Source organism: Leptosomus discolor, chromosome 22, assembly GCF_034619465.1.
Source record: "Leptosomus discolor isolate bLepDis1 chromosome 22, bLepDis1.hap2, whole genome shotgun sequence".
Taxonomy (NCBI): Eukaryota; Metazoa; Chordata; class Aves; order Leptosomiformes; family Leptosomidae; genus Leptosomus; species Leptosomus discolor.
Window position 1 is genome coordinate 566,088 of NC_141412.1, and position 27,991 is coordinate 594,078.

At 58.1% G+C, this 27,991-nt stretch overlaps 1 protein-coding gene across 1 annotated transcript in view; it reads right to left on the reverse strand.

Moving 5' to 3' along the window:
* Positions 1-695: 695 nt before the first annotated feature.
* CADM1 (cell adhesion molecule 1) overlaps positions 696-27,991 on the reverse strand; it is a 50,848-nt gene continuing 23,552 nt past the window's right edge. The window contains exons 14-19 of the mRNA XM_086476764.1: positions 26,256-26,327; positions 15,878-15,910; positions 10,218-10,271; positions 8,226-8,306; positions 1,680-1,811; positions 696-814 (exon numbers count right to left, since the gene is read on the reverse strand). Of these exons, the coding sequence (XP_086332890.1) occupies positions 696-814; positions 1,680-1,811; positions 8,226-8,306; positions 10,218-10,271; positions 15,878-15,910; positions 26,256-26,327 (491 nt within the window). The remainder of the gene's footprint in view (positions 815-1,679; positions 1,812-8,225; positions 8,307-10,217; positions 10,272-15,877; positions 15,911-26,255; positions 26,328-27,991) is intronic.

The following is a 27,991-nucleotide window of genomic DNA, read 5'->3' on the forward strand; positions in this document are numbered from 1 at the left end:
TAGTCGCCGCCAGCGAAAGCACCTGAAGCACGGGCAGCCACGAGCGGGGTCTCGCCGTCTGTTTATATCCAAGCCTTTCCGAGGGCAGAGGGAATGGGACGTGGGCACACCGAACGGCAAACTACGGAATCTAAAATGCGCTGGTTCTCCTCCGATGAGCTCGAGTGCTGAACGGAAAACGGCGAAGAGAAAAAGAAAGAGAAACGCCTCCGAAGAAAGCCACCTACTCCACGGGGTCCCAGCAGGCAACTCCAGAAACAGAACAGGAAAGGGGAAACGAAGAGCCACAGAAACCCGAAGGGAACTAACGCACAGAAGCCCCTCTTCTTCCCAGCCTCCCCCCGACCCCAACGAACAGAAATTAAACAAGGCACAGAATCTTCTGCAAATGACTTCACTAAACTAAATCCAAGCTGGACTTGGCCAAAAAAAGAAAACCCAAACAACTGAGGTGTCGAACAGCAGAGTGTACTTTACGAGGAATATTTTTTACACAGCAAATCCCGGACCCTCCCGGCCTCACGACTCTCCTCCCATCTGCTTTTTTTTTTTTTTTTTTTTCCTTTAAAAAAAAAAAAAAAAAAAAAAAAAGACACAAGCTGCTTGCAACCTCTAATATCACTGTCTCTGTAGCGTTTAAATAGGGCCAGTAGTAACCGTCCACGGTTGGACACCTCATAGGAACCAAGGCTGCTCTAGATGAAGTACTCTTTCTTCTCTTCGGAGTTGTTTTGTCCTCCTTCTGCATTGATGATGGCTGTGTCTGCGTCGGCCGCATCATCTGCTCCTTTGGCTTCGTGAGTGAAGTACGTACCTGGAAGGGAAGCGGGAGGTTGCGCGACTCGCCGGAGGGCTCGGCGGGGTGCCGACAGCGGCGGCGGCGGCGAAGCCGCGAGCAGAAAGGGAAAGAAAAGACGTCACACGTGAAAAGAGCAGGCTGGGGCGGGCAAAAAATAACGCCAGGCGGCTGCTGCCGCCCCGCTCCCCAGAACGCGACGGCTGCCGCTCTCCGCAGTGTCTCACCCCGAGAAGAAACTGGGTCTCGGCCATCTCCCCCGCTCGGAAGCACACAAACATCGGTAAAATCGCGCTTCCCTTAAAGGAGACAAACCTTTCGTCTCTGCTCCCTCTCCCCCCTATGGGGCTTTAGGTGTTTTCTCCCTTCCTCCTCTCTTCTCCACCCACATCATTTACTCCATCGTGGCTGTGGCTGTCACCAGCCTCTCCCCCTCCGCTGCGGAGCCCCCCGCCAACGCTAAACCCTTCTGTACAAACGCCTACGGGGGGAGCGGTCACAATTCCGTGCAGGGGGGGCTTCAGCTTTGCTCGGCAAGTTGCAACGAGTTCCCCACAGGGACCGTGTCGCACCAAGCCGAGGCGGCGCGGCGCGGCACAGCCGGGTCAGCTGAGGCCAACTGGGTTTCGCCGAGGGCCTTCCAAAGCCCCCGCGGCACCGACGCCGCAAGCCTGGGCAGCCTGGGGCAAGGCGCCGGCCTCCCGCCCTAGCGGGCTGCTCCAGCCCTCCTCCTCCTCCTCCTCCTCCTCCCATTTCAAAGGGCTTTCAGGAGACCTTCTTCCGCAGCAGCAGAGGGGTCCCTCGCATCGGAGAGGACAACGCCGCGAGCACGGGGAGGCGCGTGCCACGTCCGCTCACGTTCCAGTTTCGGTCTTTGTCTTACCTTTATGTCTGGCAAAATATCGCCCTAAAATGATGAGCAGGCAAAGCATGGCAAACACGACCACGGCCACGACGCCGCCGACCACCGCATGGTCCACGCTCCGAATCGCCCCTTCCTCACCTGCACGAGAATCTGTTGAGATCAGAAGAGGAATAAGAATTCGGGACTCGTTACGATGCGCGCCGAAGGGTCTGGCTGCAGCTGCTCTCAGGATCGGGAAAAGCCACCCTTGCGCTCTCAGAAGGAAAAGGGGTAAAGCGCGGAGCTATCCAGGCAGATGAGTTCGGGCAGAGGAACTTCGTCCAGGGCCGAACTGATCTGGCGGCTCGGCTGGCAAGGTGTTTTCCGCTACAAGCAGCAGCACTACGACTACGCACGGGGCAGACAGCTGGGAGGGGAGGGGAGGGGAGGGGAGGGGAGAGGAGAGGAGAGGAGAGGAGAGGAGAGGAGAGGTGGAGTCGGTGGTGGGTGCCTATTTTGGGGAGATCTCCCTCGAATGCGCCCCCAACCTTCACCCTCCCTGGGGGATGGGGGCACAGGGAATAGCAGTACAACGCGGGAACGTTAACCGTCAGCTCTGGAGAACCGTCATCAACGCGCGGCCCGGTGAGAACATTTCCACTCCTCGGCCAAAACCCAACCAGCCCAGCCCGGTCAACGCGTTCGCGCCCATCCTCTCCCCCCCAGCCCGACAAGGCTGCGTCGCCGGCCGCCACCTCTGCCGTCCGGTGCAGCCCGCGAGGCCCCAAGACCCAAAACTCCTGACCCGAGCTGCAAAACCCTCTTCAGAAGCAGAGAGCGAGCAGTAACTGTACAGTGCCTCCAACTGCTTTATTTCACTGCTTTAACTCCTCGCCGTGCAATTAGTTTTCCTTGATAAGCGCCTCTCCCTTGGGACGCCGTCACCCGGGAGAGGAATGACTTATTTGGCGGAGGAACAACTCCGAAACGAACCCGGAATGAGCTATGGCCATGTAAAATGAATGTATAGCAGTGTAAACAATTTTAATTTAAGAACGCGGCTACATCAGCCCTCGCTGCAATCCTAATGGCAACCGAGATTTATAACGTAGTAAAAAACAATTATTCTCCCGTTGATTAATACATTAACATTTTGGAATAGAAGCTAAACCACTGTCTCTCTTTTTTTTTTTTTTTTTTTCATTGAGTCAAGCGCGACACCTCCATTAAAATGATTTACTGGCCATACCTTACAATTTAAGCACAGCAGCAACAGAAACGGTAAAAATCTTTTAACTTTACATGATTTGTGAAGTCATATGTGAAGGATTTACCATTTAAATCTTTCACTACAAGAAGCACATGGCCCATAAATCTGTCCTGCATGCGGCTGCCCAGACACCTAAGAGAAATGCATTTTACCAGGAAGACTGAGAGTGCAAATGCAAGTCAATTTTTAAGAAAGATTTATCTCCGTCTCCCTCCAAAGAACAGAGCAAATCTCTGAAGCCTCCACCTCTAATAATATTTGAAGTTTATCGATCAAGCGTACAGATCCGTGACAGCTAAAGGTAATGGTGCTCTTTGGAGCTGCAACCCGATACAAAGCTTTCCAGCAGCAGCCCGGGATTTACGCTTTCCATCGATATTTCCAATTCTGCTCCAAGATTAAGGACTGAGGGACCCAAGTAAATAACTCGGGACCGAGAGCACCGTAAAGCGCCTTTTAATTAAAACCATTTAAGGAAAAAAAAAACCCCTTCGAGCAACTTCTGCAGGCAGGAGCCCTGGGCCAGGCGGGGGCCGCCGGGCTGAGCCGGGTCGGGGCCGGCGGCCGCAGCCGGCGAGTCCCGGCCAGCACCTTCAAACCCGGGGCCGAACCACGTCCCCCCCCAAACCAGCCACCCTGGGCGGGCGTTCCCGGCAGCTGCCGCCCTCCTCCAGCCTGCCCACCGCGGCTTCGAGCTCGGCTCGGCCGGGCCTGAAGGACTCACTCGCCGTAACGCAACCGAACCCGGCTCATGCGCCGGAGCAGCCGCTTTACGCAGGTTCTGCTCCGTTTTTTTTTTTTTTTTGGCCCTTTAATTCTGTTTTTTTTTTTTTCTGATAGAAACTTAGCACCCAGTTCCGCCCGGCTGCGCCGAGGAGGAGGCAGCAGCACCCCGGACGGGGAGGATGGATGTCTTGTTGACATCTGGAACAGCTGAGGGGAATAAACACGCTGAGTTACGGCTCCGTAACGTGCTGCGAGCAGGCTTTTGCATCAAGAGGCGTTTTTTCTTAATCACCATAAATCAAAGTTCCGGAAAGACGAAGCTCGCCTTGGCGCGCTCGTCCCGGCGGCGGCAGCAGCCCGCGTGCCGTCACGCCGGCCCCGCTTACGGGACGCCGCGCCAAAGCTGTCGTGGCGTCCCCTCGGCTTGCAATCCGGCCGAGAGCGGGGAGACGGGGTTCCCCTGAGGGGGGACTTTTTGCGCAAGGCCCGGCAAACCACGCCAAGGCCAGGGCGGCGCTGCGGCACGTGCGGCCAGCGGGGAGCCAGAGCCTGCCCGCCCTGGGGCCCCGCCGGTGGAAGGTCTGCCTGCAGGTCCAGCGGCCGCACTCGGCGGCGTTAAACACGCTCACCGAAAGAAAATCCGCCTCGGGTCTTTTCCGCGGTGCGTCCACTTGCTCTCCAAAGAGAAGCTACTCGCAACTCCTACGAGAAATCCAAGTTTCTGAACACCGTTCGGGCCTCCCGCGTACCTCCTCTTCCTTTTTAAACAGGAAAGCGAAAACCAGGCGCCTTGAGAGGCCGGGGGCCACGATCCCCGCGGCCAAGGAGCGATGCCTACAGCGCTGCCACGCTTTCTTACTCCGACTCGCGCGTAAACCTCTCCGGGGGCGGATCCTCCCTGCGCGAGCCACTCCAGCGCCGCGCCGCTCCCTTCGCTAGGTACTGCTCGCTCAGCACCTCCTCTCCCCCCCACCTTCCAGAGCTCTCCTCAAGCTCCGCGTGCTCCAGCGCGCCCACCCAGCGCCAGCCCGGCCGACGGCCGCCAGACCCATCTCGGCCCGTTCTGGGCACCTCCCCCAGCAAATCCCTCTGTGCGCCGCCAGCACGAGAGCGGCCCCTTCCTCTCCCGTCAGGGCTACGGAGCGAGGAGTAATTCCCCAACCTTGTGCGCCCAGAAGGAGACCTGACCTCAAAACCCGGAATCTGCTTTAAAACGCTGCCTCCGATTCACGAAAGCCATTCCCGCCCCCTATCTATGATTAAAACAGAAATCACAACTTTATTACTGAAGAGGGAACCGAGGAGATGGCAGGAGCTGACAAAATGCCACATTATTTGCTAATCCTAATATGTTATTCTTCCCGAAGATTTGCTTTTCTCAGCACCAATTCAATTATAGATGCTACAAATCCTTCTGACATTTAATTCCCTCTTGTCAGAGAGTGGTAAATGTATACACGCAGAGCCTTCCCATTAAGATGTTAAAATATATTGGAGCATGCTGGCCCTCAAATCCAATCGTCAGAATTTTTCTATTACGGTTTCGTTCCTGGTTTGCTTGTGGTCTATTGGCGGGTGGGACTGGAAGGAGGGAGGGAAGAGCAAGGGAAGGCGCGGGCGGCGGCTGCATGTTGTGACCAACATGCGCACCCAAGGGGGCTACTCGGGGGGCTACTCGGGGGGCTACCGCGCACCGCAGCCGCGCCTCGTTTTGTGGGCTGGCGCTTTGCTCGCTACCAAAGCACCTTAAAGGAAAACGGCAGCGGTAACGGCGCAATCCACTCGCCACCACCGAAGACGTGCAGGGAGGGAAAAAAAAGAAAAAGAAAATCCACCAATTTTCCTCTCAAAAAGCCAGCCCGGTCGCTGAACTCGTCTGCGCGAGATGCGGATCCGCGGCCAGCAGCGGAGCGCACCCTGGTCCCACTCCAAGGGGCGGCCAGGGACAGACACGGGCAGCTTTAGCTCCGTTTTTGCCTACTATTTTCAGCGAAAATTCAGCAAAAAAGAGATGATGCCGCTTGAGCGCAAACCCTGCAGTTTTCCTTTAAACAAAACGTGCGAGTCGCGAAGCGGGACGCAGAGAGGAAAGAAAGGCGCTGCTGACGGCTCCTACTCGCCGCCGCACTAAGGGGGCTTATTCCGAGAGCCGGGAGCCACAGGCAGCAGCCGTCTGGCTGGTTACCCTCCACTAAGCACCGGCAACGAACCCCCGCGTTTTCAACCTGCAGGCGTCAGCTACGGGCGTTTTTGGAGGGGGAGACGCTTTTTAAAAACTAGATTTGTTAACGCCCTCCAGCTTTCTAACGTTTTTGCAGACCTCGCTGTTCCGCGCTAGCTTTCTGTGGCCTCTCTCTCGAGAGCAGGAAAAAAATCCTAACAGCGCTACCCTAACAAGTGTGGGTCAGCGCTTAACAGCGAGGTCCAGCTGATGGAAGACTTTTCTCCTCCCGGCTATTCAATAAAAAGGCCCCACTCAAATCTGTTTTAATGAGGCTTTAAAATAATATATATATATATATATATATACACATATGTATATGTACATATATATATATATATGTGTATACGTACCTACGCCTATTCCAGCTTCCGCTCTCTTCCTAAGCGGCAGCATCTCAAGACTAAGCGAAAGACTGGGCTGGCCCCGGCTGGCTGCACTAGCCAGTACTTTCCACCTCGCCTATACCCGCTCTAAAAGCTTCAGACCCATCAGGGCCAAACCGCTTCATTTTTGACCCTGGCGCTGACCGAGGCTCCAGAACCGGCCCCTGCAAAGCTCCACCGGCCAGGCTTGGGATCGCCCTTGCCACGGGAGCCCCCCGCACGCACGAGCATCCTCACGCGCCCGGAGGCAGCGGCTCCTTCCCAGCGACCTCCTGCGTCGGAGCCGCCTGGCCCCGGGGCTGAGCGCGGCGCCCAGCCCTGCCCTCACCGCCAGCGCTAGTCCTGGCGTTATCGCTACCGCAAAGGGCCTCTCGCCGCCTTCCCGTGCGAGCTCCAGCACCGCTTCCCGCCCAGGCTTTCCAGCGCCCAACCCAGCCGCGTGGGTGCCCCGGGCTCCCGTCCACGCTCCTCGCCTGCCCGCCCTCGCGCCTCGCGTTTCGTGGGCCAACGCCTGGTGACAGTTCGGGGTGCCTCTGAACGGCCCTGAACCTGTTCTACGCGCGTTTGGGCCGCAAAAGCAGCAGGCCTTGGGGAAAACATAGTAGAGCTGTTAATTTGGGCGTATTTGGATTTACTGCTGCGCTCCTGCAAAAATTTACCTTCTCTTTCTGGGTGAAAATTAATTCCAAGCTACCGACGTAGGGCCAGGCGGGCTGAAGTTGCCCGTGTGCATGGGTAAGCCGCCGACAGCTACCGGGCTTCCCAGACGTACATGCGACATCTGCATCGAGGTAAGGGAAAACCTCAATCAATCGCTCCGGGGAGCTCCTAACGCAGCGACCCTTTCTCCCTCTCGGTAGAGCTTAGCTTATGACATAATTTTAGCAGGCCTACGTGACCAAAGCTCCCGCACGGCGCTGCTGGGCACGACGCAGGCGCTAAGGGCCCGACGTCACCCGCGTGCTTCTGAACCACGGGTAAGCCAACCGCTCCCTCTTCGCCCCGAGGCAGGAAACCTAAGAGCTAGCACCCGGCGCTAACGGACCCCCACCGCGGCAGTGGTTAGTTCTTCTGCAGAACGAGGTTTTCGAAACGATGGAGCAGCAGCAGGAGCTGGGGTCGCTGGGGGGTGCCGGTGGGCAGGGCCGGGGGAAGCCCAGGCTGTCGTTAGTTCTGAAAGACTTATCCGCGATGCGGAGGGGGCAGAAACCACGGCCCGTGCACGACAGGATGAGCGGCAACGTCACCCAGCGCCACCGCGCGGCACGAGGCGCGCTCCCCCTCCTCTAACTCGTTGACGGGCCGTTAAGGAGCAGCATTAACCTGTTTGTTGTATTGTAATTGAATTTGGTCTAATTTAAGCCAAGAGAAATTCGAGGAGTTAATCCTTCCTCAATCAATAAGCTCCCCTTCAGCGACCCACCTCGAGATCGCTTCGTACGAAATAACGCGCTTTGTTTTAATAAATTTAACGGCTATGGCAGGTGCTCGATGTTTCTCCAGCCTCCTCTCCGCTAGAAAATGGGAGCCCCGCTCACAATCGATAGCCATTGACTCATCAGCATCCCCCCTGAACGGAGGTGCTAATCAGGTCTTGATCAGTTAATCAAACCTGCTGCAGAGGCTGCACGTTCCCTGCTTTGCCCGAGCGGTTCCAACGCCCTCGGGCAGAGCAGCGAGGCCGCCCCGCGCCCGCGGGGACGGGGGACACAGGGGCGCTGCGGCAGGGCGAGCGCACGGCTCCCACCGCGCGCGCAGCAGCGTGCCCCTGCGTCTCTCCCCGCCCGCCAGCGCGTCGGCGCGTGTGCCTGCGCCCGCAGGGCCGTACGGCCGCCGGCCCCGGCACCGCCGGGATCCGCCGCAGCAGCCCCGTGGAGCCGAGACCCCCCCCGCCCCGTACCCCGCGCGCCGGGAACGAGAGGAGGTTCGCGAGTGGCACGGACAGACACAGCTCGACCAGGGGAAGCTCTGGGAACTGCTACCTGGGCGGAAGGCAAGGGACGCGTTACTTAAGTGCTCAGTTGGCAGAGCCTCCGTTGAAGCATTTACCGGGACGGGAGCACCTGAAAGGAACAGCACACTGAGCAAACACCGCGGCAGCACCCCCGCGCTCGGCGCGGCGCCGGCCCGCACGCACCCCTGCGCCCCCACGCGCTCGGGGACCGGGGGGGTCGGGCCCGAGGGCTCCCGGCGCCCCGTCCCGCCGGAGCGGAGGGCAGCGATCTCAGCTCCGGCACTCACCTGCGCCGCCCGTCTGGGAGCCCCAACGCGCCCCCAGCCCAGCCCGCAAACGGGATCTGAGCTCAGTTTCCCGGGAGGCTGGGCACGGGCGACGGGATGGAGGGCAGAGATCTGTCCGCAGGGTGGCCTGGGGGCTCTTTCTCTAGTGACGGACGGGACTCGGTACGATTACTTTTCGGGCGTCCGTAAGCAACAGAGCGAGCCCCCAGCAAATTTTGAAATTCTTAGGGGCGGGGGAAAAAAAAAAATAAATAAAAAAAAAAATCAGTGCTCAAAAAGGACGCTCCACAACGGGCACAGGGCCACGCACCAAGGGCGCTCGCTCCTCTGCTCGCTGCCGGCAGCAGCCGGGCTCGCGCCGCTTTCCGCGAGGCCTTGGGGACGCCCCGACTCGTGCTCCGGATTCGGAAACAGGGAAGCACCGAGCTCGCGTGGGGACAGCGGCGCCCGGGCAGGGCTGCTAGCGGACACCCATTTTGAGGAATTCCTTTGTGGAATTGTTCCCCCGTTCTTCTCTTCCTTCCTCAAAAGGCGTATCGGTCTTTAAAAAACACAAATTTTTTAAGAAAAAAGTAATGCAGCTGATCAGAGGAAAACAGTTACGTTCCCAGCCCGACAGCGATAGCTATCGGACACCTAGTGCTTCTTACCGAGGAGGGGTGGCCCAGGCCTGCAACAACAGGTATTAGTACCGCTCAGGGGTTAGCAGACACACGGAATTAATCAATCATTTCTAACCTCTTGGCCAAAGCATACCTATAGTGGCTTACAGGAGGAGACGCTGCCGGTTGGATCGGACAGCGGGAAAGCACTTTGCACATCCCTCGGGGGGCTTGCCTTTTCGGCGTTCGCTTTTGCTCCGCGCTCGGACCCCCAAAGGGAACGCCGTGACCCTCGGGGCCAGGCTCTTCCCGGGAGGGGGCCGCTTTCCCGGGCGGTGCGGCCCTCGGCCTCGGGGCCCGCCCGCGGGGCAAAGGAGCCGGCGGAGACACTCTGGGAAGCGGGAGCAAAAAACCGGGGAGAATTTCTAGGAACGCTTGGGAAGACTCTGGCAAAACAGGGAGATCAGAGGTTTAAGACTGGGTTCATGCCGCTGGTCCCACCCTGGTTTTAAGCGTGCCGACGGCACCCGCTGACGGTGCTTTTCTTCCGTAAGCTGGGGGGAGCGCCAACTCGCAAGGACCGGCGATAAGGGCGTCTTCACGCAACTTTCAGTCCAGCGTGGACAAAAAGAGGTCCAAACCATTTACCTGGCTTTGCCTCCGCTGATAAAGCCACTACCTCCTTTTCGCCCCCATCCGACGGCCGTACTGCGGACACCGCCAAGCAGCCGAGACTCAGCGCCGGCCGCGCCTCTTAAAGACGGTTTCACGCCGTACGGCAGAGCCGAGCGTTTGACAAGCGTGAGGTGCCAACTCAACCGGTCTCCAGCGTTCAAAAAAAAAAAAAGGCGGCACGGCAGCTGGGAGGGAACCTGAAATGGCAAGTCTCGCCGCCCTGCACGCCTCCCGCCCCGGTTGCAAGGGTGCCACACAGAAATGGGTGCCAAAACCAAAAAAAAGGGAGGGAAATCCCAACAGAAAACAGCGTACATCCAAGCTGCGAGAGCGTGCGTGGGAGGAATGGCTACACCACAGCGACTATACAATGCAACATGGCCAAGATGCAGAAATCAGAGTGGAACCAGTATCTAGCGTAGAAGAGCAGCGGTTTACCTACGTACTAGCCCTTACCTGAGAGATCCCCATAGTCCAGCTCCTCTGCCGAATTGGGCAACTGAGTAAAGCCTTACAAGTAAAAACAAACTCATTTTTCTCTGCGTTTCTCGAGCGACAAAAAAAAACAGCACACTTAAGAACTGAGGATGAATTTCTTGGGGGTTGGGGGGGGGGGGGGTGGGGTGGGGGTTGGGGGGGGAAATAATGCGTCATTCACTTGCCACCTTCTGCCGGTTTGGGCAGAGTAAGTCGTGTGACACAATTGCAATAATTTCCGTTATTACAGACAGAAACATTCCTCGGTCTACACTGTTGGCACACGGAACATGGAATCAAACCCACTCATTCATAACAGCATGCAAAGAGCCCCAAACTCGGTCTTTTGGTCATCACGGGGGGGGAGGGGGGGGGGGCAATTTCCCAATTTAGACCAGTTCGATTTCGGCTCTGTATAGATCGAGCGATGCAAAATTGCCTCCCAATTTGCCACAAAATTCAATCGGTTTTTGGCAACGTTGACGCGTCCGGCAACCTCTCAATTAGCGAGTACTGCGGACGGCGTCTCAAAGCCGCACGGCGTCTGTACGTGCAGACTGAAGGCTGCATCCTCTGCAAAAACATCTGACAACAGCTATTTTTCTAATTTTCCCAAATCTGGTGCGTTTCTGGAAAAAGCATCTATCCCCAAAGCTGATAAAGCAGTTAGGCGAGACACGCTCTCGTGACCACAAAAGGCAGCTCACGCTGGCCGCGGAGCCGTCACCTGCTGTTTCGCTGGGGGGCTGGAGGAGACGCTGGGGGGGTCCACGGGGTGGGGGGGGTGGGGGCAGAGCAGGCACCTGAGTGACCTTCTCAGCACGGGTGGGTTAGAGGGCACAGCGGGGGGCTGGAGGGCACGGAGAGCTGTTTAGATGGGGGGCGGCACAGCCGTAGGATTCGAGGCTGGCGCTTGCCCTAAGTCGCTGCCGGCTGCTACAGCAAATGCATCACCGAAGGAAAACCGGAGCGTTTTTTTCCCGGGAAGGGAAACCCCAGCCCTCCCCCCCCCAAGCATTTGGGCACCTGGCACGGCGGGCTCGCCGACCGCCGAAAAGGCTGCCTTGCCTTTCCATAGCAAAGCTGCTAACGCGGGACAGTCCACGGCCCCCATGGGAGAGCAGCACGCAAGACGTATCTCTCTCTCTCTCTCTATACGTGTGTGTATATATATATATGTGTATGTGTATGTGTATCTCTCGCTCACTAAAACTGAAACTCATTTTCCGTGACTGGTTTCAAATACGTGGCGTCACCTGGGAGCTACAGCTGGAATGACCCTCCGAAGGGGGAAGCCTTTAGGCCTGACGGCGAGCACCTTGTTCGTGCGCCGCTCTCGGACGGCAGGGAGCCCTCCTCTTTCACTGCCCTTCAACATCAAAACAGACTCAGCGCTGACTCACAGGGGCACTGGACGTGCAAACCTGGGCTCGGGAGAGGAGCCAGTCAACGCTCCTCTCTCCAAAATTGCTCCTGCAGAGTCTTCCCTTCCGCTGCGAAGGAACTACGGATTCGCAAGAGCGGAAAAGGGCAACGCTGCATCTTTTATGAAGCAGAAAAAAAAAAGAAAAAATCCTTTCCAAAAGGAAAATTAACACTTCAACAACGCAGCTTCCACCTGCACCTGGTATACTTCGAAATGCCACCGAACGGCCTTAAAGCCGGCTGTGAGGCATTTTACATACGTGGTAAATCACTTCTTCCTTTCCCTCGTTAAACTTTCAGATCCAAAGAGGGCTCCCGCTCTTCCCTTCTGATCAGAGCGCGCCCGGAGTCTGCTGCGACCCCTGCTCAAGTAAACAAAAACGAACCCCTCGCTCGCTGCCCTTGCCCTGTCCACCAATAAACCAACCCGGCGAGGGCGCAGCCGGCCCGCTGGCTACCGCCGGCCGCCTGCCCGCCGGGCAGGGCCTGGCGCCGCTGCCCGAGCCCCCGCCGCCCCTCCGGGGAAGGGCAGGTTCTCTTTCGGATCGGGCTGCCGCCAGCCCGCGGCGGGGTTCTGCTGTCTGCTGCGCTTTCTGCGCGGAAACCTCGACACGGGCAGGGCGCCTGCTTCGTGGCGTTCCACTCGCGTGCCCCAAGGACCGGGCCCGCGAAAGGGATCGAGGAACGTCTTTACTCTTAGTGGCGCGGTCACGTATGGCACTTCCAAAGGGACAAGGGCGGCTGGACAGGCAGCGCGGTATCGCCGACGGTGCAGAAGGCACCGCGGCCTCTCCCTCGCACTTGGTGGGACCCGCGAGCCGGCCGGTGCTGCGGCACAGCTGGGCTTCGGGCTCCGGACAAGTAAAACTCCCTTCCAGAGGCTGAGCGCTATCGGAAAAGGGAGCAAGAGCTTAACGCAGCCGTGTTGAAAGTTCCGGCACAAAACCTTGCTAAGGCCGTAATGAAAAACTCACGTGGGCCTTCGGGGAAGAACGGATTTCCAGCGTATAAAATAATTTACCTGCTACATTAATGGGCAAGGTATTTTCTTGTCTCTCTTCGTTCACGACTGGGACGCTCTCGTTATTTTAACCTTCTCTCCGGGCTTCCTGCTTTGCCAGCTTCAGAAGAGATTTTTTCCGCCCTACCTTTTCACGAGGACGGGCAGAAATCCTGCCTGCGCCGAGGCGGCAGCGCCTTGCTCCTGCCTCGGCGGGGGAGCCGAACAGCAGCTCGGAGCTGCCCCGCCGCCGAGCGCGCCATCGCACGTACGGGGCCGCCCGCAGACGGCCAGGCAGCGCGCGCGCGCGCGCGCCCGGCGCAGCGCCTGGAAAAACAATCGCTCGGGAGCTCCTGGCTTACGGCAGGGCGGGGTCCAAATTTGGGGGAAAAAAAGCGGCAAAAGTCGGTCGTCGCTTTTGCTGTAGCAAAAGAGCGGCAGGTATAAGGTCACGGCTGCTGACATACGTGGGGCCGCTCGCCCAGGGCGGGGGGGGGGGGGGGCAAAGGGCCAGCCGGGCATCTCGGCCGAAGGGCTCGGCCCCCGCAACGGCCGAGGAGGAGCGGCGGCCGGGCAGTCAAAAACTCGCACGTCGATTTGGAGGTGGGGGGGGGGGGGGGCAGGAGGGAAGAAAAGAAAGGGCACGGCAGGAAAAGCGCTTTCTTTCCAGCTGCAGCAGGCTCTCAGAGACGTTACCGCCCCGGCTCCGCCGGGCTCTGCCCGCATTGCGGCTGCAAATGGGCAGGGAACCGCGGTGTCAGCCCCGCTGGCACCGCGAAGGGCAAAGTGAGAGGGAAGGAGGGCTTAAGCTCGGCAAACCCGGCTTAGTGCGGTGCAGCAGAAGCCCAAGCCTTCCTGCCGGCCATGACCATGCTGTTATTGGAGTTCTGGCAATGAACAGTGCAGAGAAAGGAGAAAGTGCATCAGAAAATTTACAGTTAAGCTCTCATTTTTCAACAAAAGAGTTAACAACGTTCGTGCTTTTAAGTCACTCATGCATCGCTGCCGTCAACTCCATTCCAGAAGGGAGCAGGAATGGCAGGGGCTTCGCTACCGCTTGTACATGCACACACATACAGGACTCCTTTCCCCCCAGTCCTCTAGGATACACTCCAAAAAATTACATGACTCAAAAAGCCTTTCCCCGATTGAAGTATTGTGCTGGTTCCACACTAGCCTTGCATTTCGTTTGCTTTGCTATCAATCTCTTTTTTGGTTTCCCTTTTTTTTTCTTTTTTTTTTCCCCTGGTTTTTGTTTTGTGGGTTTTTTTGGTTTTTTTTTTTTTTGGTTTGCTTGGTTGTTTTTTTTTTTTTTTCCTTCCCCCAATTCATTTAAAATCGTTTTTGGAGAAAATCCATTTGGCTGTAGTTCATGCCCATGCATTTCTAGTCATTCACAGACATGCTCACTCCCATTGGACATCGGTAAGAACAAATGGCCAACATACAGAAACACCTGGTATACTCCATACACACTCCAGCAACACAAGCTTGGAAAGAACTCCCCGAGTCTTCAGGGGAAAAGCACCCCGCGAGGGCAGGCGCAGGGGAGCTCAGGGCACACCGGCTGGGTTTTAAGGCAGGAAAGTTTGCGGCAGCTCGTTGGACCGGGACGGCTTGTCATTTCAGCTGTCAGTCTCCTCGCAGCAGCCGTCCTCCCCCCCCCCCCCCAGCGGTGGAATTATTCCCAGGTCGTCCTTGAGTTAAAAAACAGGCTCTTGGCGGCCTTCCCCGGTACAAGAAAAGCGACGAAAGCCACCGGGAACTGCACTAAAGGAAGGGGCGAGGGCCGCTCGGCGGCGCGTCCCCTTCTCCATCACCTGCACGGGGCAAAGCAGCACCCGCTACGACCAGAACCCCGGGGCCAGAGAGGGGGACGGAGCCTGGCTGCCTTTCGCGCTCAGCCCCGGGTCTCTCCCGACGTTCCCAACCGCTCTCGGACGCTTCTAGGAGAGCGAAACGCCAGGCCGGTACTTCAAAGGAGCAGTCGGACCCTTCCCCGCCCCGAAGAGCCCTGCGGGGGAGCTGAACTGCGCTACGCCTTCAGAGCCAGCGCCGCGAGGCTCTCCCCGCGGCCTAACGACGGGGCGGCTCACCGTTGCCTTCGCCTGCCTTTCACGAGCACGCGCAGGGAGCTCGGCAGCGTCCAGAGAACAGAAGCGTGCCGAAGGCTTCCGACTCTTACAGCGAGCGGGAGGCCGCGTCCAAAGGGGCACGTTATTCGGGACGAGGACGGCACGTCCCTCCCCACTCGCTACGGGCATCGCGACTGAACCCTCGCTGTGCTCCGACCTCCCTCTCCATCTCATCGCCCCAGATCCGCCTCGTTGGGAGCAGGCAGGGAAGAAGAGGTGGTTCTGCATTAGGGATTTCTGTCAATAAAGGAAACAGCCAATTTCTCAGCGTTTAAAAGGAACCAAAATAGCGAGCTCAAATATGGATTAGCCCTAATTAAAACTGTCAGAGGTTCTGGTTCTTTAGCTGAAAAGCGAGCTCGTGCCAAAACACGGTATGCTCAACTTCCAGTCTGAAGCGACTATTTAGGCTCGCCTGGAAAATGTAGGAAGCTCGGGAAGCTGTCAAGCTGTTAGCCAGCCTGCCTTGAGCAGATGAGGAGGTTACTTTGCTAGACTGCTATGCCGCCAGGGAAGCGCTGCCGTTTGTTTCCCAGCTCTCCTTCTGCGGTGCCAGGAGGCAAACCCCGCCGCTGACCTCCGAGGCGAGCGCCGCTCCGCGGAGCACCCACAGGAGAGCCGGCGCTGCCCCGCGCCGGCGGGCCCGCCGGACGCCCTGTCTCACGAGCTCAGGGGAAGACGCTCAAGGTTTCAAGCGCCTCTCAAAAAGCGGAATTCAAATTCCCAGTTCCAACGGCCGGATTTCTTCCTCGCGCGTGAAGCGACCACCCCAGCGACGCAGAGCAGCGGGGAACCGCTCGCTTCCTCGGCGCCGCTCGTACACGTGCGCCGCCTCCGTGGGGCCCGGGGGATCGGTGCTTGCCTGGCACTGGAGCAGCTGGCCGCAAAGCTCACAACAGAAATGACAAGAGCAGACCGACTTTCCAGCCTTGAAACCCATGTTACATTTATGAGATCAGTCCACCTGAAACGTGGTTTTCCCTTGAAGACTACGTTTCCCTCTTTCGCCTCCCCTTCCCAGGCTTGTCTTGCCACTCAGCAGCGCTGAGAAATAAGATAAACAGGAATGTGATACCAACCGTGAACTGCCGGTTCTGTCGTCGCCGTTGTGTCTACACACGGGAACAGAGGATTGGAGGAAGGGAAGAAACAGGAGGAACAGCATGCAAAAAAAGGGAAAATGGAAAAAATGGAACAGATAATATATGAGCAAGCTTTCAAAGAACATTGCGTGACAAGCAATAATCAAATGAAAGGCAAAAAGCATTTGAAGTGAGTTGCACTGTTTAGAAGACATGCCTCCAGTTCAAAAGCTATGAGCCTGAGGAAAACAGTAAATTTTTCTCTTTTTCCAGGACCTTGCCCGAACAATTACTGGTGGTTGCAAAGTCAGGGGAACAGGAGACGGGGGAGAGCACCGACACCAACGCTTCAGCTGGTGCGGACCAAAACGGAAGCTCAAGACCAGGACCGAGAGCCGACGCTCGGGAAAGAGCTTCTGCGCATTCAAACATTGCCTCCACCGAAGCGCTGGGGGCCGGGGCCAGGCCCGCTCCCACCTCTTCTCCTCCTCCGCCCAACCCCGGGGAACCTCCGAGCGCGCCGGTGCACGTGCACCGCCTCTGAACCCAGAGCGCTGCAGCGGGGCAAGAGCCGAAGGCGGGGAGAGGGCTGGCCACCTCGCGTCTGCTCCGGGAGGCGCAGCGGCCCTCTGCCCCGCGGCGCCCGCCATTTCTGAGCCCCCAAAACGTGGTTCTAACGCGGCTGGACGCCACCAGCGCCTCGGCGGCAACAGCTCGCTGGGCAGCGGTTGTCGGCGAGGAGCACCTACGGGAGTTCTTTCGGCCGCTAGTCTGAGGCTGACCTCCCTCCCTGCGTACCACTGGAAGGGTCTGGGGGGTGGTGCAGCCAGCCCTGCCCACGGAGGGGGGGGGGCTTCGTCCCTCCGCAGGAGCCTGCGACAGGCAGCTGGGAAGACCGACCCGAATCTGAGGGCTTTTCCTGACAGCGTCCTACGCGTGACTTCCTCCGCACCCGCAGGTCTAAATTGTAGTCGCTCGCCCTACCCAAACTACGGGCTTACTACTTCGTGAAGCGCGCTGGCTTTTCACCTGGGCCTACGTATTCGGCGGCGGCGGTGGTGGCTCGCCGGGGTGGGCTGCCTCCTCCCAACGTGGCGTAACTCTGCAAACCCCCACCGGCGCCCCCCGGCCCACGGCCGAGCCGGGGCTCCGCACAGCTCTCCTCGGTTCGGTGCAGGCAATGTTTCAACGAGCACAGCCGTACGGCCAGCGCAGAGAAGCGCGCCGCCGCGGGCCTCTGCGGCGCGGCGCGGCCCGGAGCTTGAGTTTCGCGGCAACGACAGACAATTCACACGGGCGCTTCCCCCCGGCAACGTGCCGTCCGGAGAACCCGGGGACGGGTAGTTCAGAGGCAGCAGTGGGAAAAGGAGGACCCGTTCCTTGGCAGTTCGGCCGAGGACAGCCCAGGTCTGAATTTCCGAGGCACCAGCGAGGACAAGGATCGTACAAGGAATACACAGTACTTACAGATACAAGGCCTACATGCTTTAACGATGAAAGCAAAACAAATAAACCCCGCACAGTTTAACGAACTGCACCGAGATTTGCATAACAGATTATCAAGCCGTCATTAGCCTGTTTCCACTGCCAACGCACACTGTTCTCATCGTGGCAATCGAATCTAACGCGCGCTGAAAGACGCTAGCGCTTGTTCTCCTGCTGGGAGCTCTGGCGCAGGCTGCAAGGGAAGCCTTCCAAAGCAAAAGGGAGAACAAGAGCGGGGCTGGTCTTTGTTTTCGGGCAGCGATCCCCCAACGATGCCTCGTTTTTAACCAAGCAAAATGGTGAAGGGGGAAAATGGCGGTGAAGGTGTGTGGGGGGGAAAGCTGTCGTTTAGAAAGGGCTGTAAAACTTGAGTATTAATTCCTGAGACGGCATCTAGAAATAGTCTTAATTTACTGTCTTCCTGAAACGAAAAAAGTTACGTCAGCTTTGACACTAAATAGAGAAATCTGCTGAAAGCAAACTCGAATTCACGTGCTGGAAGAGATATTAGTCAAGGAACAGTGCAAACTGGACAGTGCATCTCGCTTCCCCGGCTGGGGACAGAGACCGACAGGTTACAAAAAATAAAGTTCTCAAAGCGGTTGTAAGTGCGAGCAAAGATCCAAGTCAAACAACATGTTGGCTGCAGCTGGAATGGCAAAGTTATGATTAGCAAATGGTTTGGATGGTTGCAATAGGAAACACAGACCGGTTAAAGTTTAGCGCGAGGGTTCTGGAGGTCCTTCTCAATCCCTCGAGGGGCTCCTTTGAGACGAAGGGTTGGACACAGGCAGTGCTCCGCAGGGGAATAATCTCGTGTTAAAGTCGAGCAAAGGATGCCCCGGACACAGGCACGCTACCACAGCGGTTCCACGGCCGAGGAGAGAAAAATCGTCACCGCAGCTTCGCCGTGAAACGAGCGAACGCACGTAAAACCGCGCGCGTACCGGACTCCGCCGCCGTGCTGCCTCAGGCAGGGAGGAACGGCCCCGGCCCCAGCCCCGGCCCCGGCCCCGCGACGCTGCTGCCGCCGGGACAACCTGCAACGTGAAGATGGACCGGCTGCCTCCAAACGCGCTTCCCTGCGTTCCAGCTACGCGCCCTCGACCTCTACTTGACTTGCAAGAACAGCCACGGCCGTAGGCCAGGCCAGACATACCGCACCCCAGAGGCGAGGCTTCTGCCCCACGCCTGGGAGGAAACACCGTCCCTTCTCCTCGAACACGGACCAACGAGAAAGCCCTCGATACGCTTCCGGCTTAACTAAGGTTGCACGAAGCCAACGAAAGGCTTTGCCATCACCGAAAGAGCATCGTCCTGGCCCGCCCTGAGCCGTAGGCGTGAAGAGCAGTCACGCAACTGCACGGAGCCGACGCTTGCCATTTCGCACGGAAGCCGGTGCCGAAAAAAAGGGCCGTTCCACAAGATGTGGCAAAGCAGCGCACGCGGAAAGCACACGAAGAGGTTCGGCGCGCTGCTTCCCGTTTCAAAGGCTTCTCTTCCCGACCCTCACCGGTAAGACAAGCAAACGTGCTGCATGGGGAGAAGTCGAACAACGCCGGGGTCTTGCGGAATCTACGTGTGCCTCAGCTCACCAGAGGGCAGGTTTATCGTTGAAGGAGGCACCCAGGAAAGGAACCACCGGCCTCTACAACGCGGCGGCGCGATTTCTTTCCAGCACGGCTCAGAAGAACCCGAGTTTACCGAGCGGCCAGCGCTCCATCCAAGACGCCAACACTCATCGCCTTGCGATACAGACGGCGTTATCGGCCAGCCAGGCGAGCTCGGACGACACCCAAGTTTCAGGCACTCGCCGCTTCATTAGGTAGCTACGCGGGCGTGCGCGCACACGGATACACACAGATTTACGGAACGACCGCGCGGAGGCATCTGGGCAACATTTAGCTGAGTTACGAGCTCCATCGCTAAGCCTCCTCGCTTTTTCAAATGGATCCCCTCCAAGTTCCAACTGTTTGCAGAGCGTGACAGGCTGGGCCCTTTAAACTCGTCCGTAATTAGTCCACAGCCTCAAACAGAACGAGCGTGATGGAGGAATATTAAAACCCCAGCAGCAAAATTAAATTCCCCAACTCGAACGCTCGAGCTGCAGTGCCGCAGCCTCACAGAAGCACACGATGCACGACTGGAGCTCAAAAACAGAGGGCTATTGTAACGGGAATTACAGCAGCACGTCGCCAACGGAACGGCAAAGCGCACCGCTCCTTTTCTTTTTAAATTTTAAAGAGGTATTAGTAAGTGTAGATATCCACTCAATACACTGCTTTTTAAATTGCTTTCTGAGGCGGAAAGAATAGCCAGCCTGACCGCTGACTTGTGGAGCTCTTATTCTTCCTGATTTTCCAGGCTACTTCACGTTCACTGACCGGGGCCGGCACGAATTCCTTCCCGCCGCTGCCTCCGCGGCAGCCTCAGCCCCCGGCTTTGTTTCAGGCCCTTGGGGCTACCGAAAAGCCCTACAGAAACCCCCACCGCTGCAGGACACCAGCAGAGCCCCCCCCACCCCCCACCCCGGGCTCCCCGACCCCGCGGGAGCGCGGCCCCAGGGTCCCCGAACAACCCCCGCAAGGTGCAAGCGCGCGGCGACCCTCTCCCTCGCCAAACGCCCCTGGGGCGGGGCGGCGGCCCGCTCTGCGCCGCGACCCTCCGTGCCGATCCCCTCCGAGCGGCTCCGGCTCACGCCGAAGGCTTTTGTGCGCGGGCGCGCCGTGCCGCGCCGCGCCGCGCCCCAGGGGCCGTTCGATTTGCGGACCAGATGTTCCACAGAAATAATCGCAATCTGTATGGAAGCTGTGTGCGGCAAGAACAAAAACATTCCCAAATTAGCGCTGCGGCTCCGGCTACGCCTTTTCATGTTTTTTCCACCAAGATCCGCGAGGATTCGGGGTTTATTTAAGCCCCGGTTTCGCGCAGAGGCCGCCACCGCCAGGCACCCTGCAAACCCCCTGCAAGCCCGGAGCTCTTCGGCGCTCTACCCGCCGCCGGCCCGTGCTACCGGGAGGGGACGGGCCCCCTGCCCAGCTCCCTCTGCCCTCGCTCTCCCGCCCGCGCACGTTTCCTGCCCAGCAAAACGACGGTTTCTGCGCCGCTTACGCCGCGTCACCGCCGGTAAGGCCAGACGTGACAGCGCCGTGTCCGCTACTGACTGGACGCGGTACCAAAAGACTGAATTTTGTTTCATTTCGTTTTCTATAACAGGCCTGTCAGCAGCTACTCTCTCTCTCTCTTCCTTTATCCCCTTTAACGCGGTCACATCCTGGATGGAAATGTCAGAAGACTGCAGTACCGTCTTCAAATTAACTTGACATTTTACCAGGGACATGCGGAAGCCTCATCGGAAAGCAAAAGCTAAATAACAAATAATTTGGGGGAACAAATCACTGGGCTGAGCCCCTGCACGGTGGCATCCAGCACTGTGACGGGCAGCAAGCTGGCAGCCGACCAGGAGCGCCCGGCGGCTCTCGCCGACCTGCCCGCCTCCTCCCCGCCTGCTGCGTGGGCACCTTCACGGGGCCGCTCGGACAGGCCGGGGGGGAGAAGGCCACGACGAGCCCAGACGGGCGGGCTGGAGCCGACCACCCCCCGACTGACCCGACCGGGGACAACCGCGTCTCCCGCTCGCGGTTAAACTCCCCGCGACCGCCGCCGCCGCCAGCGCCGACTGGCACAAGCAGCCCCGCCTGAGGGACGCCGAGCCAGCGATTCCGGAGCGACCCCCGCGCCGCCTCCTCGCCTCCCGCAGCCCTACGGCCGGGTGCTGCGAGCAGAGGACGACCGTTACCGCATTCTTCCCGCCCGCCGCCTTTTCTGTTGGAATAAAGCACGGGCAGCTGCAGGTCTTCACACAAGCAGCTGCAATCAGAAAAGAACAAACTTCTACCCCCAGGATAAAATCATCGTTTTCCTCATTTGGAGGCAGGTTTCTGGCGCAGGCGCTCACGCTTTGAAACCCTGCTGCGCTCCTTCTTCCCCAAGACTTCCCGCGTCCACGCGTTGTTATTTCTGAGGCAGCCGAGGGGACGCAAAAGCGTGGGTTTTAATGGGGCGCCCAGGGCCTCCGCCGAGCAGAGACGAAGCCCTCGGCCCTCGGCCAGCGCGCGGGCGAAGGGACAGCTCGGCTACTACGCGGCCCTGGTCGAGGCGTGACCTTCAGGCTCAGCATCCGCTAACGGCCCCTGTCCTCGGAGCGCGCCCGCTTCCGAACGCCTCCGAGGCAGAGGGAGCTTCCTTGCTCCCGCTTGTAAAAATCCCCAGCCCCGAGAAGGAACGCGGAGTCTCGGCGCAGCGCGGGCTTGGTGCTTTCCAGCCGAGTTCACCGCGGAGGCTTCGGCATCTCCGGGAATTCTTAAGCGAAACCCACTGCCTGCAGCGCTTCAGCCCCCCGACCGCGCTCCGCGCCGCTACGGCGTGCTCTGAGGCACCAGCGGGGTTTGAAGCGGGGTCTCGAATGGCAGCACAGCGAGGCCCTAGCGGCATCTGCCAGCTCGGCACGAACGCCGCTGCAAGACGGGCAGCGGGGGCTTTGCAGAACCAGCAGCATCCGCCGCACGGCCTGACGTACCGGCGCGCCGCGCCCCCAGGCCTCCGCCGCAACTGTTGCCAAGACACCTGCGTGATCCATCTGCAGGGAAAGCGCGATAAATGCAAATTTGCCCGTACAAACAATACGGTAGATCCCGGGGTGCGGAGGTGTACGTGCTAAGCGAGACCAGAAGGCAGCAGGCTGACGCTCGAAAAGGCGGGCCGAAGCGCTCCGCTCCGCGCCCAAAGACGAGGGCTTTGCTGTTATTAAGGACCTTTATCTCCCAGGAAACAACAGCTGTCCAAAACCGGCATTTCAAGGAACAGCTCTAGGGGTAATTCAAATGATGCGGTCTGCTCCGCTGTATCGTATTGTACATCTTAATGAACCAAGCCACAAGGACAACTTGGACTGATAAAAAAAGGGCTCGCCAGCGATAACAGCCGAAACGCCAACGGATGGCCGGAATACCAATGCAGCTGGAGGATACACGGAAAAGATCACGCCGCCACGCAGGAAATCTTTGCAAGGGCCTACACTGACGCGAAGCGACGGCGGCAGGAGAAAAGCTTTAAGGGTCGTGCTGTTTCGGAAATTTCCCCGCGGCGCAGCTTTTCCTTCTCCTGGAACAAAGCAGCAGGTCGGCTTTTCGGAGATCTTCCCCGAAACCCCCCTGCCGCAAGGGCGCTTGATGGGCTCAGCGTGCCTTGGTAGGTCAAGCCCGCAGCAGCAGCGACTCAGGATTTGGACGTGCCGAGCAAGAGGGGCCGTGAAAGGGGCCCTCCGCCCTAGGCAGGGACTCGGGTGGGTTCGGGAGCCCGCAGGGGAGCACGCTGCACCCCGCGAGCAACAACCACGCTCCACCGCCCGCCTGCACGCCGCAGCGCCCGCCCTCGCCCGCGTGCTGCTCCTGCGGCTCCGGCTCGTGTCCGCCGAGCGGCGCCTACCACCGCTCAAAGCGAAACTCCCCGGGGCGGGGCTGCGCCATCGGCACCCGCACCAAGGAGTAACCCACCGCGCAGGTGCGGCAGCACGCGCAGCCCTCCGAGACGCTCTGTTGGCAAGTCCTAGCGGGGGAAAAGGCACCAAGTTATCTCCGGCAGCTCGCAAGGACTGCCTCCAAGAACAGGATTTGCTAGGGGCAGCTGCTAGAGGCGACGGCAGCCCCTAAACGTGAGCTTCGGGCACAGAAACTGCCTCAGCGTGGGTCTGTCTCCCCCTTTCCGAAAAAAAAAAATAAATTAAAGCAAGACACTTCTTTTTCAGAACCACCCTACGGTTTCAGGGGACGTGGACTGGGGCGGTATCACACTAGAAGTAGGGGTGGGAAAGGCAAAATAAAACAGATTTCAAGCCCTCCCTCATCCTAAGGAAGGGCTTTCAAGCGGGCTGGCTGGCAGGCGACTCGCCCCCAGCCCGCCAGCGGAGACAAGGAACGCCCCGTCTGCTACCAAAGCACTTCTGTCGCACTAGAAGAGTACTGCGGCGCTCTGCTGATGACGGGAATTAAGGTATCAATTGTCTCTCGAGGCTTTAAAAAGTGTTTCAACACTACTATGCTATGTAATTCTAGAGATTATGTTAATTCGACCTAATTTTTTCCAGCTATGAAGTCTCTTAACTACTGAAGAGCAAAAGTTTCTGCAGCTTCACACCGCCTGGCGCTGGCTGGAAAACACAGGCAGGCACGTCCCCGCACAAAGGAGGGAGGCGAAGCCTCAGCTGTTCTTTGTGGGAAGAGCACACTGATCTTGCGGGCAGAAGATGTGAAGGCACACATCAAGAAGCCTCAGCCTCAGATCGGCGTCAGGGAAGAATATAAAAATTCCTCTTTTCAGCTTCAACTAATCTGCTTCCTACATAGCGTGAGCAGTGACTGCTGGAATCGGCCAACGCTATTACGTTTTCATTACATATCCCTCGCCTCCCCAGCAGTTCAAAGTCCATCCAGAAAGGCATCGAGGAGGCGACGGAGACCCAGCAGGACGGCAGCAAGCCTGGAGCTTCAGATCCTCCAGCCTTGCCAACAAAGGGGGGAGAAAAACGCAGGGCAGCCACGCGCTCCCAAGGTAGCGGGGCTGGGCTGACAGCAGAGCAGCCCACCGTTCCGCCCGCGGAGGGGACGACGAGCCGCCCACCGGCGCGTCTCGGTGCGCGACTTGACCGTTCGCCGGTGCAGCCGGCCCTCCCCGTGGGGCAGCACTGACCCTCAGGGCACGGGAAGGCACCGAGGGGCAACGCCAGGCCAGAAGGGCCTCCCCTTCCCGGAGGAGCGCCGTCCCTCCATCTCCCCGTTGGCAGCAAACCCGCAGGGGCGCTTCGGGAGCGCCTTCCCGCGGCTAGCGACGCCGACTCGGGAAGCAGCGCCCGGCGGAGGCCGCGAGGGCGCCGAGCAGCTCCCGGGCATCGCCGACGCCTCAGCGAGGCCGAAGCCCTGCTGGGGCCAACACCAAACCTGGCCAACGCAGCAGCAGCAGCTGGGCCGCGGCCACGCTCCGAGGCCGCCCGGACAGGAGGCTCGGCGACGGCCGTTTCTGACTTCAGGAACCGCCCGCCTCCCCTTCTCATCCCGAACGGGAAAACGGCCAGAGAACCGCTGCGGGGGAGAGCCTAGGAGCCCGGAGGCTACTGAAAAGTCACAATTGGCAACGCTCGCAGGGGCGGAGCAAACAACAAACGCGCCGTCTCGGAGGAACAAGCACTCCTTCGGAGCCTGAAACGGCAGGTGAGGACAGCGCGCGCTTTGGGAGCCGGTCCCAGGGCGATCCTGAACGCCAGCGGCTGACAACAATCCGGTTCCCGGGAAAAGGACGGTCGTTAGCGGCTGCAGGCACCAACGCAACCTTAACGGGGTCGATCGAGCGTCAAGACAGCGTCTTCCCTCTAGCCTTCCAAAACGCCCTGAAAGCATTAACAGCTTGCCCTAAAACAGAAGGAAACCGTACCCCCGCGTCCATCGACACCGAGTCTCTCTGCAAACGGCTCCTAAGGAGACGTGGCTAAATTTGAGGGCTACTCTGAAACGGAAGCTGGTTAAGTTAAGGAATTAAAAACAGAGTCGAAACGAGGCGACCGAACCGCAAAATGGGAAAGCGCTGGCGGGAGCGTGCCTCGAGCAGCCGCACCTGGGAGCCCGGGGGTCGGTTTTACCGCTAAGCACCTGGAAAGAGGAAGGCGGAGAATGGCAGGGTCCGGACAACGCGGCGGTGGGCGGCGGACGGCGCACCCGCCGTGCGCGTTAAGGCACGTCGGAAGAAAAGGCGTCGGCTGCTTGTCCGTGCCAGCGGAGCCCGACTCGGTTGCAAAAACCTCAGAAGGAAAGAAGCCACAGAACGCCCCCGAGCAGGACAGTTAGAGTCGGCTGAGCCACGTCGTAAAAGCAAATAAAACGTGAAGGCATTTACACAGGGGATGGTTTACAGCAACAATAAACATTTGCCATTAGCTATCCAATGGTCCGTTCTCACCTGCAGCTTGCCACCTCTACCTCAAAAAAAAAAAAAAAAAAAAAGAAAAAAAAAAAGAAAAAAAAGTAAAATAAAAGGCAGCAAAAGCAAAAACCAAAAGCAGCAGTTGGAACAGAAAAGATCAGAAAAATGACAATGCAAATGAATACAAACAACTCAGAAAGGCCTTTCTGGTGAGTGGAGAGAGCCGGGTCTAGCGAGGAAGGACGAGGGATGCGTGCGAGCCAGGGAGGTGCCTCGTGACCCGCGGGCTGGTGGTGCTCGCCTTTCCTCTCAGGAGAGGGGGAAGCGCCAAACGCTACGAGCCAGCCCCTCAAAAAGGGTCCTACGGACGGTGCCGGGCTCGGCAAAAAAAAAAAGGGCCGGTGGAACTCACGTCTCTGGGTGAGCGACGGGTGGGGGGGGGGGGGGGGGGGCTGCCTAGAGAGACAGACCAAACACCCCGGCGTGGGAGAAAGCCCCCCGAGGCACGTGAGGGCCATCAAAGGACCGCAGACCGAACCTTCTGCTTCCAAGCGCAAATGGCTCAGAAACTGCTACAGAGGGGGCCGCGGCCGACAGAACCGCCCGCGCGACAGGAGCTCTACGGCCGCTGGCGCCCTTCGCTCGCCAGTACCCAGCATCATCCACCAGCAACCGGAGTAACAGCTCTGTCTGCCACGGCAGCTCCCGCCGTTCAGAAACACCCGCAGCAAGGACCGTCCCAGTCGCCGAACTGCCGGGCCGGGCCTCGCGCTGTTCCGCGGGTGTGTTGGAGGAATAAGGAAAAAAACAATATGCAAGCGATTCGTTTGCTGTTTTTCCCCAGGCTTCATGCTCCGCTTATATACATAAAAGACAATCAACATTCAGGACATTTCCAATGGTTATGAAGGTACCGTACCTGTGATGGTGGTAGGGATGGTGGTGGTAGTGGTGGTGGTTGTTGTGGGAGGAGGGATAGTTGTGGGGGGATCTGGATAAAATATAAAAAGGAAAATAATAAAAAAGCAAATTAAGAAAAAAACAAGCAGAACACAACAGCGGTCAATCGTGATCAGAGAAAAACAAGGACGCTAAGAAGCAGCACGGCCGTGGGGCGCCCTTCCTCCTCTAAAAGCTGTAAGGGCAGCGGCCAGACCCTCCGCAGCCGGGCACGGCCTCCCAGCTCGACCCGCACCGCGCCGACCTGCTCCGGCTGCGGAGCCTGGCCCCGAAACTCTCCCCCCTTTTTGCCTTCTACAATGCTAAAAAAAAAAAATTAAAAAAAAAATAAAATTCAAAAAAACCAAATAAAACCCAGCACAAATTAGTCAATGAGAGAGAGAGAGAAATGGAATGGGAGAGGCATAAGAAAAATAAACTGCACGCTTTGCACAACGAAGAGAACAGTTTACATGTACAAGGGGAGACACAGTGGGGGCTTCGCTGGTTTTCTACGTGCACGTCTGTACCTCGGGGCGGGAGGTTTGGGGGGCGGGGGGGGGCCCTGCTGCGCTACACCGGCTCCAGCCCAACCGCACACAAACACGTCTCCCTCTCCTCGCGGGGCCCTGAACTTCGCTGCTCTTCCTCTACCGACACACGTCAGCAGGGTGCTGAAAGCTACTCCTGAGACGGTCGTGAATACGAAGAAAATGAGAACGTTGTCACTAAATATCAATTTCAAGGTCTCGAAACCAAAAAAAAAAAAAGCCAGTGTTTTCCTGACCGTTTCAGTCGGAGGCTCCTGTTTTTCCTACTGGAGCACGGCTAACGGGAAACGCGGATACGGGGACGTTTCCCTTTGTGCCCGAGAACCGCTTCTCAGACGTACTTGACCTGTCGAGACTCAAACGCTGCCGCTCCTCGCAGCACTTATCTTACGTACAGGGGCACATCCTCCTCAAAATTATTGGGCAGGAGAAGGTAGATATGAGAAGATGTGAAAGGAAAAAATATGTATCAATGCCCAGATGATCAAACTGAATGCGCTAAGCAGCCGGGAAGACTTTGAACTACGGATTCATTCGGCAATAATAGAGCATGAAACATTTCATGGGCTTTTGATTTTAGGTTTCCTCTATAGCATGTCAACTTTTCATCGCTAACACATCTGCTACTCTTTTATCTCCAAGCGAGCTCTCTCAGATTCCCTAATTAAGGCATCTGAACTTTAATTACACGCTGCACCTTTGTTACATTCCGTACGACTCCCCGAAAGTTAAGAAACTGCGCCTCGGAGTTCGCTTCGCTGTGGAGCGCTTCTTTACGGTGACGTGACAAGCGGTGACTGCCCTGCCCCTGCGCGGGAGCAGCCCAGTCCCTACGCTGGCGGCAGGGCCCTGCTCGCTCGCTCGCTCGCTCGCAACGCGGGCGGTCTGCCGAGCCAGCAGCGGAGACCGAAACAGCTGAAGCGCGGCACAACCAGGGGAAGAAAGTCCCTGGCCGCTCACCAAGCTGCCCGGGGACGATGCCACGCGGCAGCCTCTTCCTCGAACAAAAGCAAAAAAAAAAACCAAAAAAAAAACCCCACAAAAAAACCACCCCAAAAAACTGCGTGCTAACTGCGCTAGAAGTTTCTGGCAAACGTGTCCGCCCCCTCCCACGGGGAGGAAAAGCGCCCGGCCGATTTTAAAAACCAACGTGTCCGCGGGGCGT